This window comes from Anolis sagrei, chromosome 2 (genome assembly GCF_037176765.1).
Source record: "Anolis sagrei isolate rAnoSag1 chromosome 2, rAnoSag1.mat, whole genome shotgun sequence".
Lineage (NCBI taxonomy): Eukaryota > Metazoa > Chordata > Lepidosauria > Squamata > Dactyloidae > Anolis > Anolis sagrei.
The window spans coordinates 279,148,268-279,161,937 of NC_090022.1; the positions used below are offsets into that span (position 1 = coordinate 279,148,268).

The 13,670-nt window shown below is 36.1% G+C and overlaps 1 protein-coding gene across 4 annotated transcripts in view; it reads right to left on the reverse strand.

Annotated features, from left to right (window-relative positions):
* Positions 1-13,670, reverse strand: part of NIPBL (NIPBL cohesin loading factor) — a 149,219-nt gene that overhangs the window by 76,501 nt on the left and 59,048 nt on the right. For all 4 annotated transcript variants that reach the window (XM_060761405.2, XM_060761401.2, XM_060761402.2 and 1 more), the window contains exons 5-8: positions 13,256-13,355; positions 8,342-8,493; positions 6,534-6,694; positions 3,998-4,091 (exon numbers count right to left, since the gene is read on the reverse strand). In XM_060761405.2, coding sequence (XP_060617388.2) covers positions 3,998-4,091; positions 6,534-6,694; positions 8,342-8,493; positions 13,256-13,355 — 507 coding nt within the window. The remainder of the gene's footprint in view (positions 1-3,997; positions 4,092-6,533; positions 6,695-8,341; positions 8,494-13,255; positions 13,356-13,670) is intronic.

A 13,670-nucleotide genomic window follows, 5' to 3' on the forward strand; every position in this document is an offset into this window, starting at 1 on the left:
TGGAGGAGGTGGCCTGCAAGTGAAACTGTTGTATGCACATCTTTGGCTCCCAGAGAAATTGTTCATTAGTCTTCAAAGAAATCATATGAATGTATAATGGATATATATGGAAAGTAATATATCGTAACTACTCTCCAAAATGTGATTATATTATGAAGTCAAGATCCTAAGCTCATGTTTCACTGTCTAAGATTTTAAATTTTACTTCTTGCATTAGAAAAAAATCTTTAATGACTGATATAGATCTTTCTTATTCTTACAATTTTATTTGGAGTAGAATGATTTTAACAATCAAGAAACTCAGTGAGATCTGTTTTCCATCACATAAACCTTATGAAAAATTGCTCAGGTTAAAGAGAACATTAAATCTCAAATCATTGTATTCTTTGTGGCACAAGAATTTACATAGGCTACATCACTATATGTAGCTAGAGAACAAGCAATTTCTCTGCATCCAGAGGTGCAGAATATATAGTTGATGCTTCAATTGTATTTGTTGCTTTAAAACAGGCCTCTTCAACTTGTGACCATACAGGTGTTTTGGACTTTAGGTCCAATAATTCCTGACCATTTAATAAACTGGCTTGTGCTTATGGGAGATGGAGGCAAAAATACCTGGAGGGCCACAAGTTGAAGAGGCCTTCTTTAAAATAAGCTTATAACATTTCATAATCTAACAATGCAGTTATATTTTAACTTTGTTTCAAATTTGACAACAGCCTTCCTAGACTGCTCAGTCACTTCAGACTATCCTGTTAAAAGAGGAAAGATAGAAATCCTGTATCTAGGTTTTGTCACTGAAAACTAGTTGTGTATAACAACAGATTACTGGATAGATACCATGCACATATAAATCCTCATACAGAAAGTTCAACTGTAGCCTTCATTAATATATTTAAACAAGCTAAATATATCATTTGCCAGATTAAACCGCATTGAGTCGCCTGTTAAGGGCTGAAAAATGCGGTATAAAAATGAAGCAAATAAATAAATAAATAAATTAAAAGAAAGGAAAATATTCCCAAAATCAAGACAAGATTATGTCACATTCTGAGATGTATAAAACATTCCAGAGTAATAGATACAGCTGTTTCTTATTCTTAGAGGAGCAATTACTTATCTGTAATACATTATCAGAACATAGATCAGAAACTTTTGACTCTTTTGAGTCAAAGCAAGGCCAGAGTCAGAGGACCTGAATTAATGAATTATTATTATTTATTGTGCTTATTTTTGTTTATACCCTGCTTTTTCTCACTTCAAAGGAGACTCGAAGCAGATGAATATACTCGCTTTCCTGATGTACTAAGATAAAAAATTAAGGTCAGAATCCTGTATGCCCTTCCATGCAATGTAAATTTGCGCTTAACTAAGTAGCAGGATCTGAGGAAATCTGGTTACTGACTTGAGAAGATGGGTTATTAATGTGAATCAGGAGTGTCTGAAAAACACAGGATCCTCTTTGTCAGTGTCCTATTGCCTATTGTTCCTTTTGCAAATTCTGCTATGTAGCTACAAAGTAGCTGGATGTTTCACATCTTCCCAATTTTATTCCCCAAATATGTAATTCTACTAATGAGGAAGCAACGCCCCAAAAGAATTGCAGCCTAACTTAATTTTTTCATGGTCTTCAGTCTCTTGAGCATGCCTTTGTTTCAGTGGAGTATAGCAAAAGATATGATGCAAATAAAAGCTAATGTTGAAGCCCCTGAATAAAAATAGTTGCTATCTACAACCAAGGAAGTTGGTGTTTTTAAAAAATGCCCTTTCCTATGAAGAGAATACACAACTATTCATTGCTTCTATTTAAAAATGGATTGAAAAATCCTAAAATTATAACAACATTCTAGGAACTTCAGTAAACAGTCCACACATCTGAATCATCAAAATTATAAATTTTGTTTATTTCTACTAATTTCAAGGTATTTTTGACATTCCCATTAAGCTTCTTCAAATACTAATTGCAGTTTCTCAAGTCACTTCTTTTTTTGTTTTTTTTTTTTTGTTATTCTTTATTGGCGTTTTCAATTAAATACATTCAAGTTGAAGACACAAGGGGTGTTGGGGCAAAGCGGGGGAAGGGGGGGAGGAGGGGAGGGTCATTGGGTCACTGGGAAAAGGAGGGAGTGAAGGGGAACATGAAAAAAATACTAATTGTAAAATATAATTTACAGATGTAATTTCTACAATGGAAGATCTACAAATGTACTGTGACTCAACTGAATCACTTCCAATGTTATTTAAGCTTACTACATTGTGACAACTTAAAATGTTTCTTTATTTAGTTTCAATTGTATTGGAATATCAGAGTGTCAGAGAATGAGCACAAGGTTCTTGGGCAATTTGGGAAATTTTGAGGAACTGTCCAGGAGCTGAAACAATTAACATTCTGACAGATGCTTAAGAAAATGTAAGATAAACATGCATCATTCAAAAATTATTTTTTTCAAGATGCCATCTAGAACTGTCTGGCATGGGTACAGTGCTGATTCCCTTGCTCTGTACTACAAACATCTCTACTGTTTCTAAATTACTGTCCTAAATATACAACAACATGTAAATACAAGTGGTCAAGGAAAAGCACTTTTCTAATGTTGGTTCTCCAACTGTGGACTACCTTTCCTGCAGAATCTACCTGGCTAACATATCTGACACACCTTTCAAATGTGACCAATTACTTGCAAAGGTATTTAGTAGACAAAACAAGTTCTAAGTGCCTTAGCTCTTTATCTTTAATACAAATTGCTATTTATTTCCACCTATTACAATGAGTGAAATAAATATTGATTTATAACATAACACTAACAAAAGAGATAATTTCATTTAATACGAATTATTTCTTACCACAGATTGTAATGAGTTAAATGTTGACTGATAGCAGAACATTAATTAAAGAGGATGTCATTAAAAAGAATGGTAATACAATGCAAGCATTCTGTTGTATTAGAACAGGGACAGGCAACTGCCAAGTATTGAGGGGTGCATTTGTTCCCTTTGAAGCCTTGGTGAGCCGCACACCTCTACTCTGCCATACAAAATGAATTTTATATTTTTCTCCCTTCCTCTCCGAAAATTCCCCTACATTCTTTAGGAGACATGGAGGCATGTTACTACTTTTGATCACCCTAAACTAGACCAGGGGAAGCCTTTTCCTAACTTGACAACTGGGAGATAATTTCTCTATAATTTCCTGAAAAGAAACATTTTCCAGGGCCACACAAGAAGTGAAATTGACCCACACACATCTCCAATGATATTTTTAGCAACGAAGAAGAAAACAAGATAAAAGAAAATTTCAGAAAGGCTTTTCAAAATTTGCAAGTCACATTTTCCCTAATCCTACTTTTGAGAATATTACACACAGATTTCCATATATGTAATTACATCCATTTGTATGACAAATGTTAATATATACATTATTTTGAGTGGAATTCTAAATCAGACAAACCAAACCACCAAGAGGAAAAGTATTCCCAAAAATCATGTTATATGGATACAACTATAAATTTAACTTTGGGAACTATTAATGGTTCATGGGATTGTGAGTAGTCAAGAACATGTCTCTTTCCCCCTTGTATGAGTGCAGAAAAAAGGAACTGTCATGGATCTGCAACTCTGTAATATATAGTTGTGGGTAAATTACTATTTGATGCCATGAGAAACGTAAAGAGATATGGAAATTCTAGCAAATAGCTAACCGATAGTTATGGGCATGAGAGTTTCTGTAATGAAAAAATAGGAGGAGTGCAGTGCAGACAGGTCTAAGTTAATGTACATCAGAATCAATAGATGCAACTATTTATTTGAACTACACTTCATTCCTCACTCAATACATTTTGATCCTCTATGTAATTTAAGCCATCCTGAGTCCCGTCCCCCGTCCCCCCCCCCCACACACACACACACAATTCCAGTTAACAGAAGATCACGTTCATTCCTAGGAATCCATGAGCTTTAAAAAAATTTTTTTTACAAAAATACAAAGTTGTAAAAGTACCTTTAGGGGTTCCATCACTTCCAGCAGGAGAACATACAGACTGTGGTGACCGCAAAGAAAATGATGCCGTGTTCCTTATTGAAGAGTCACCATCCTAAAATAGGATTAATAGCTGTTAGAGATGAATAACTTTTCCATTTACCTGTTATTTTATATGATATAGCCAGAAAACTAATTGCTAGTACTATTTGTCATTCATACAGGATATCAGTAGTCACCTGTGATATAGCTACAGAATCAAAATTATGTAGGGTAGAATCTAATAACAAGTATCACTAGATTTTTGTTTCTGAAATTATGGAGTGAAGATAATGGTATTTTCTCAATAGGTTTTTTAAAAACACATACACAGTAATGAAAGTATGTCCAAGTCTGTGTTGGATTGAAGCTCACCATACCAGGTTAGAATAACTTAAGCTGTGAAAAATGGGGAGCTGAAATCCAATAACATCTGGAGAGCCACACTTACCTAGCCCAGCTATGGTTGCTTAATCAATTTGAACAAAGACAAGAAAAGGTTTCTTGAATATTAGAACCCATACTTGATTTTGTAGAAGTCCACTCTAGGGTTTTACAGTAATTCTAGCACAGTAGAATGGAAAGCATACCTGTTTCTAAGATCCCTTTCTTTTCCTCTTTACAGAACAATCTACAGCTAGACATCCGTGGAAGACTCTGGGAGGCCAAAACATAAGTATGTATCTAAATCTAGTATTATGGAATAGGCCTAAGACATCTACTCTGCATTTTCCACAATTCCTAGAAAATCTTACAAAATTTCCATCAATTGTTGTTTAATTTTTTTCTAAATTTGTAATATACAGAATTACAACAGGAACATATTACAACTGAGGATTGTTCTTAACTATTATCAACAGCCTATACAGTGAATTATGCCAAATTATCCTTAGAACCTGCTTTCATATATGGTGGAGCAGTTTTCCAAAAACTCGGATTATGCCAGCTATAAGATCTTTTTAAAAAGATTATTGCATCATCCTACTAAGAAGTGAAACTTAATGATACATAAATATTTTTTCCTGGAATTTTTAGCAATTAGTATTTTTATTTAGAAGTCACAATTGTGACCATAGTGTCTATTTTTCAAATCTAATCAAATAATGGTTTCTACAAGGGGGAAAAAGAATTAAGGATGTTTCTTTTTTTCTATTTCTCTCAATTTTCTTTTGGAATATCCACAAGACTGAATAATTCTTTTGAGCCCCCTTCCACACAGCTGAATAAAATCCCACATTCTCTGCTGGAATATATGGCAATGTGGACTTAGATAACCCAGTTCAAAGTTGATATTGTGGGATTTTTTGCCTTGATATTCTGGGTTGTATGGCTGTGTGGAAGGGCCCTGGAAAAGATAATTCTTATAGAAGGGTATGAAGATATTTTAGTGAGAAACTGTGCATATGAACACCCTAAAGTGGATTGAGCACTGGATCAGCCCTTGAACACACTATTTTCAGATCCAGAAGCAGATCTACATGATCACACACTGGAAAGATTTTCTTCTAGAAACCATTATGATATGGATCATCATGGAACTTGTGTATGTTTTGTTTGTAGAAGTAATACTGCTATTGAACAAATCACAGAGTTGGAAGAGACCTCATGGGCCATCCAGTCCAACCCCCTGCCTAGGAGCAGGAATACTGCATTCAAAGCACCCCTGACAGATGACCATCCAGCCTCTGTTTAAAAGCTTCCAAAGAAGGAGCCTCCACCACACTCCGGGGCAGAGAGTTCCACTGCTGAATGGCTCTCACAGTCAGGAAGTTCTTCCTAATGTTCAGATGGAATCTCCTTTCTTGTAGTTTGAAGCCATTGTTTTGTGTCCTAGTCTCCAGGGAAGCAGAAAATAAGCTTGCTCCCTCCTCCCTGTACCAGGGACATCATTTTCTGTTTAAGTATATTGCGACAAAGATGAATACTAAGCCAGGGCTTTGCCACTTCTTTTTTTCCATCAACTGATTTACAAATCAAGCTCAGGCCTTCTCCATTGTCTCAAGAATCACAGTGAACTACAGCATACAATGTATAAGCTGACCTTATGTATAAGCTGAAGTCATCTTTTGGGGTCAAAATAATGATTTTGATATGATCTATGGATAAGTCTAGGGTCATTCTGTGGAGATGGGAAAGCTCCAGCACTGCCTAAAATGGCAAGTGATCTCTGGCCACCATGACTGCCATTTCCCCACCCAGGCACTACAAAAGGCCAGAAACAGTGCTGCAGTGGAGAGATTAGAGGCAGCTGGCACTTACTTAGGTTCTCTAAGGATCTACTAAGTTCTTGCCTTTCACCACTCTATTCAGATAAGAGGTTGACACCTTTTTGATAAGAGTTAAGGTAAGTACTCGTGGATAAGTGGATCCAGGTTTTTGCATTGATTCTTTGACTAAAATTTCTAGCCATATATAGGAGTATATAGGGTATTCACCTTTCTGAAATTAACCCACAATATAAATAACTGGAAGTATGTATGGCAATTTTTTTAAAAAAAAAAACAACTATAATACATACTTCATTGCTTATTCTGTGCACCATCTGTAGGTAGTCTTCATTTGAGCCATGTCTAGAATTGTCAGCATGATGATTAGCTGAACTCCCCGACAACTGACTGGTAACCTTATTTTCATGTATAGTCCTCATCCCGCCTGAAACAATGGGACTAGATACTGAAGCTGAAATTAAAGAAGAATGTGAATGTATACACAAAGTATTTCACTATTAAAAATCACCAAGAATATACTTTATATGAGACTTTTAAAAGTTCCAAGGAAGCCTATATAAGGAAAAATTAAGCTTTACCCAGAAGAAAAAAAACCTGTTGTAGAGTTTGACCAAATACAAATCTGTATAATAAAACATACATTGGCTTGATTTAATACCCAACTGGAAGGCATAAAGTGGCCCAGGAAGTTAGGTGGGCATGAAGGTAAGTCATTATTTTTGTACCAAAATGTAGATTACAATTCACAAATTATTCCTTTGTCACAATTCATACCGACAGTCCGACAGTCATCAAGAAATGACTACTGACAAAAATGAATAGGACTACTCTAAACCATAGAATGCTTCATCACTTTTTAATGTTATTATATAACATTAAAATTTTCAAATTTCATTCATTTTTCAAATGTTTAATAAATGAAAATATACATAATTCTAGAAATTATTTATTGTAGACTGACTGACTGCTGCTAGTAATTTCAGCTGTATGTTGATTCATGGCAATCCCATGCATTTCAGTTTTCTTAGGCAAGAACTTCAGAGGGGTTTTGTTTGCTGAGGCCTTCCTCCAAAATACAGCCTATGGGACCTGGCATTCCCACTAATTAGTCCTGACCCTGTTTAACTTCCAAGATAAGAGAGTTATACCTTCAAGGTATTTAGGCCACTCAGCTGGGTTAGATACAGATAAACATAGCGGGTCTGGCTGTTACTAAATTATAGCAGACAAAACTCTGTGAGCTGTATCAATACATTGGCCAATTTTTTTCATCCATTTCCTAATCTTATTTTAGGACTCTAACTGTCTCAGTCACCTTAGTGAAGGACATGTACTAGGGTAGTGGAAAATTGTATCTGCATCACACACTGTACCAAGTGGAATAATAGCAAACACTCTATCTTATATACGTGTTTATATTTTGTTTTATAGTAAGTATACATCAGCATCCATTCTAAATCTAAGATACAACTCCAAGAGCAGATCTGGATATTTTTTCTGTCAATAATGATAATAATGATAATAATAATGATAATAATAATAATAATAATAATAATAATTTTATTTCTTACCCGCCTCTATGGCTCAAGGTGGGTTAAAGAATAATTAAAACACATAAACATCGTAAAAATACCACAAATATACATATTAAAATATATTTCTGTAAAGCATACATATTAAAACATATTTCTATAAAATACATATTAAAAAACACAAAACAATGATTAAACAAAGGACACATGTTTAAAATTCATGTTTAAAAACTGGCTGCCAGAAGAGAAATTGGCAGACAGTGGAGTGACTTTAGGATAGATGTTATATGCTCACTCAAATACGTTTCTGTAACCAATCTGCCGTATTTTGAATCAACTGGCATTTCCAAACTTGGTACAAAGGTAGCCTAATGTAAAGCGCATTGCAGAAACCCAACCTTGAGGTTACCAGTGTGTGGGCTACCATCTCTTATGATTTTGTTCACATTTCTGGTGAGTGTAAGTTATGAATTTCTGTTATGAAAAGAGACACTAACATATATGAGTGTTATCAGAGTGCAATATCAAGCAATTTAACATGTAGTCTGAAAAAGAAAGATAAATACCTTGCTGCATCTGTGGATGAGGTGTATAACTTGGAGGGTGTGAATATGGCAAATATCCTGCAGGGCTTTGAGGAGCATATGGGCTAGGCACAGGACTGTTTTGTGGTGCGATAAATCTATTACCAGAGCTTGTTTGTGGCGGCACGAATCTACTGTAAATAAAATCCAAGGAAAGTATACGTGAACAGATGTTATAAATTTCAGTACTCAAATAACACAATCCCTTTTAGTTAATTAATGTATTGCCTTGCATCCAAAGTAACATAAAGCTTCTTCTGCTCACAAAAGGGGTCTTTATAACCTAAAAATAGAACTAAAGAAGCTCTATGTTACTACAAGAGCATCTTCTGATACAACCCAAAATAATAAATAATCTGATTTAATTTAACTGCTTCCAAAGACATTCCAAATGCAAATGATTTTTCATGTCACATACTCTTGCTCACCTGTAGCTCATACAAATAGATTATCTGCACCTGTGTAATGCATCATTTAGAACCTCCTAGAGCTGCTATGTAAACATTTTGGCACTAGCCTCTCCTCCAAAGGTCCATGTGATCAACATGGCTCCCAATCCCACAGTTCCCTGGAGGCAAAAAACAGCCAAGGAGCTACGGAGAGCAGGACACATAGAAGAAAGAAAGCGTCTGTATTATGCGATCTTTCCGAGAATAATGGCTACACGTAAACAATCTGTCCTTTTACTTCATAGTCTCTTACAAATGCAGCTGCACTCCTGGACTTGTCTCAATTCTATAGTAGAAAATGAAGGTCACTAACTGTGACACACATAGCCGCTTTACAAACACCCTCTAGAGAAGTGCTTTCCAAAGTGGCTGATATTGCCCCGAGGGGTGTTGGAAATATCCAGGAGGCAGTAGTAGCTTCATGTGCAACTGGGAGCATTGATTAAAAATAATGGGGTAGTGGAAACCAAGAGACCTTTAATACATAATTTATCTGTTGTATAACGGAGTTATAGTCGTAGTGATTGTTTTATTTTTCAAATGAACACACAAAATGCAAGTTATAACGGATCAAGTGTTGTTGCGCATTATCCAGAAGTCCAGCATGCATTGGCAGGAATATGTCTGTGCACTCACTTCTTTACAATGCAGTACTATAAATAATATTTATGAAAAATAATTTAGATTGCTTCTGAATTGTGTGTCAATCAGTTAACCATAGTGCAATTGTTATATATATATATATATATATATATATATATATATATTAATAGAGCTGAACATTAATAAATTGATAGTAGCAGACTCGGTTCATCCTTCTCATTAGGAATTTTAAAATCCTAATCCAATTTACTTGTCCAAATGTATCTCCCTCTATGTCCCATCTCAGAGCTTAAGATCATCCAGGGAGGCCCTGCTCTAGAGCCCGCTGCCATCGCAAAAGCACTTGTCAGGGACGAGGGACAGGGCCTTCTCAGCGGTGCCCGCCCCCTCGCCTGTGGAACTCACTCCCCAGTGAAATTAGGTAAACTGCATCCCTCCTGTCTTTCAGGAAGATGATTGTGGGACCAGGCTTTTGGGGTAGCAGGCTGACAATGATGACAATGCTATGGAGAATGGACTTTGGACAGGCTTGGACTGAGTCACTGGTTGCAGAATTTGGATTTAGATGTGGCCAACAGTTAATACTATCTTAAATGGATTTTAATGTAATTTAACATAATGTTTTTACTCATTATTTCTTTACTCATTATGTAATTGTTATGTTTACTATGTTTTGTATATGACGGCATTGAATCGCTGCTGGCTGTAAGCCACCCTGAGTCCCCCTCTGGGGATTGAGAAGGGCAGGGTACAAATATTTGAAATAAATAAATAAATAAATAAATAAAATGTTATTCATAATTTTTATTTTAATGTTATCCTTTGTTATATTAGATTTTTGTGTTCCATGTGAATGTTACTATGGATTTTAATAAATGATTTTATAATTTCAAGCTTCAAGGTGTCTTATTTACAACAACACCTTTCTTTGCTATGTTGTAGGACATAGGTAAAATATAGATACATAAAATAACATAAAGTTGTCACTGCATCTCTCTGTTTTTGAAAGAAGTTAAGTTTCCAGAGGTAAGTTTCTGACATTAGAACTTTTATCTGAATACCAGGTCACAGTTCAATCTCTAGTTGTTTGACGTCCAAGTCTAAGTTCCTTGCCATTCAGAGTATCTGTTACATCAAGGCATCATCAAAACATAATGAAGACCTATGTTTCAGTAAGCTTGTAGAAAAGGAATACATTGGTGGCCTGAAGAAACAGAGAAACAGTCTGAACCAGAATCCTTCAAGATCAACAACTCTCCCATAAATCGTCTATCCACATGCATGGATGAGTAAGAAGTACATGACAGGCACCAATGGAGGCAAATGCCAAATAGAGGACTTGGAATACTGAACAAGTTTTTTTTTCTGAGGCATCGGATTCCTTTCCACATCACTCTCAAACTGGGGAATGATGTGCAATCAGTATAAATGCAGATGGTGCTGAGGGAAGTTTCTACTGATAATATCAATTGTGGTGGCAATGTTGTGGATGTGATCCCTCTGGAGAAGGGCTAATGTTTTTCAAATTCCTCTTAACCAAACTCTATAAAAGGGGAGCAATTATAACCAAAATAAGGAGAGTGCCTTTGATAATATCTAAATTTCTCTGAGTCCCTACAGTATCTGAAATCATATCCATGCTGACAATGTTCAGATGCTTAGTGGTACTGATGATATGGAGGCAACCTCTATTATGGGCTAGAAGATCACATACACATGTTATAGCAACTGGGACTTTGAGCTGAGAAGAATGTCCTACTGATACTGGTCCTGCTGTACCATCTCCACAAAAAGAGAATGGACAGATTGTTTAACAATATAAGGTGAGGTTGGACTCACAAGCCACATGTCCACTGTATTCTTTATCCTCTTCTTTTTCTTAAAGTGTCTCTTCTACATCCAGTGTTTACATATAGACGTAGAAGCCTCCACATTGCTAGAGCACTCTGGTGTCAATGATATCCGAGGTTGAGCCTCCAAATTGCCAGATAGACATAATGTTAAAAAAATAAAATAAACCTTAGATAGAAGAGCATATCCAAAGGCAGGATGGAAGGCTACATTATCATCCTTCTCCAGTCAGGTTACAAAACCCAGCCTAAAGAGATCTCTTCCATGCTAGCTGGATTGATGTGGATCGAGGAGAAAGAGAACCCACACTTCAAATTAAGTGATATTTCAAAAACCTGCAGGGTTATCTTCTGAGAGCCTTGAGCTGAAAATAGCAGTTCTTGTATACTTGAGAAGTTAAGGTCAGACAGGTATATTTTTAAAGGAAGCAGATTTTATTTATTTATTTATTTGTTTGTTTATTTATTTATTTAGAGCATCTGTATCCCGTCCTTCTCAACCCTGAAGGGGGACTCAGGACGGCTTACAATTGGCAGTCATTAAATGCCGACGAAGAAACAGAACACAACAATTAACATGAACAAATCAACAGCTATAAAAATACATTTAAAAGGCAATAAAATACATGAAAACCATTGTTAATTACTACTAACTGAATTGCTGAGCCAGAAACCAAAGTCCATTACCAAAGTCAAGGAATCAAAGTCAAAAAACAAAACCAAATTGCAAAAAAGCCAAGCCATAAAGAACAAGTCAAAAATCACAGCAAAACACAATCCAAATGTAAGTGAAAAGATCAGGCTAAAATGCCCAAAAGAGAGAGTGAAACCACACCAGCAGTTCCTGCAATGCTACTGCTGCAGCAGATGAAACTGACCAACTGAGCAGGAAATGCATGGGTCATATAGACTTCTGGAGGAGAGGCTACTACCAAAACACTTTCATAAAAGCCGTGGAGGTTCCAAGAGATGTACTATATGCAGGCATGGTTAACAGTCACTGAGATCATAAAAAAAGAAATATGTATATATCATAGGCTTCAGTATAGTTTAATCAACAGTTGAGCTCAACCACATTAGACTCATTCAGACTCTGCAAACAAGGTAAATTAACAGATAATATAAGTTTAATTAATTGATGGGTCGATTTCAATTGCAATTAACCACTGGATTTAAGCTTGTGCTTCTCACATTGTAGTAACAACCCATACACTGTGGCACTATATTGTATGCCATTAGTACTTGCACAGGTTTTAATCAACAGTGCTTATATACTTCATCCTTCATATCTCCTAGCTCTTTGAATTCAAATCATTATTTTATCTATCAGATTTAAATTCCCACCTTTTCATCAAGAGCTCATTCATGTGTAATTCTATTCATGCCTTGAGATGATAGAAACTCTACTTCTGCTCATATGGAGAGCAGCAACCTGGGAAAGCTTTTTGATAAGTACTGAATTTATAAGCACAGATATTTAGTTTTTAGAAAATTATGCTTTCTTTCTGACCATATAAAAGTTGTTCAGCAAGCCTTAGTAAAACCATTCATCAACAACAGTGGTTCTTAATATCTGTTCCTCAAATCCCTAGGGGACTGGTAAGTCTTGAAGACTGCCCAGCCAATCTTCTTTCCACAGAAGAGGGTCCACAATCAAGACTGCACACTGTCTGTCATGTAGCTGCTCTGCTACAGGGAGGGCCTGGGCTAAGCAGCTGAGTGCCTTTGCTGCCTCATTTGGCCACTGGTGGAGGTGGGGTGCAACTGCCACTGACAACCCCTTTCAGGTCAGTTGCTGGCCAGGTTGGGAAGGAGAGGTGGCCACAGATTCCCCCCCCCCCGCCCTTCCCCAAAGGGAAGTGTAGAGCAGGGCAAGGGGAGGGGGGACAACAATCCTCCCACCTGCTGCCTCCACATTTGTGGAGAGAACAAAACAAGACTGTAAAAAGAAACATGCCAACAAAAAATAACTTTATTTTATAAATAACATTTACCTAGAAGGGCTATGAGAGATAGTGGTTTGCTGATAATTAGAAGAAGCAGGACTACCATGCATGGAGTTCTGAGAGAGTTTGTACTGTGGCATCATCATTCCTTTAAAAAGAGATTGAAAAGTGACATTAAAATATTTGCTTACTTGAAAAAAAAACTTTTTGCAGTACGTTATACGTTAGCTTTATGACAAAATACAACTTAGTTATTATCTAAAGAAACAGTTGTAAATACTGGAATAGCCTTTTCCACATATGAAAAGGGCATTTGAGCAAAATCTTACTCACATGATAAATTGGTAGCAATCAGGCAATTAATTCTCAGCAGTACAACTTAATCTACAGTTCTTGCCAATTTTATGAGTAGTCGCATGTGCTTATCTTAACAGCAATAGAAATGGACAGGTTGCTATCAATG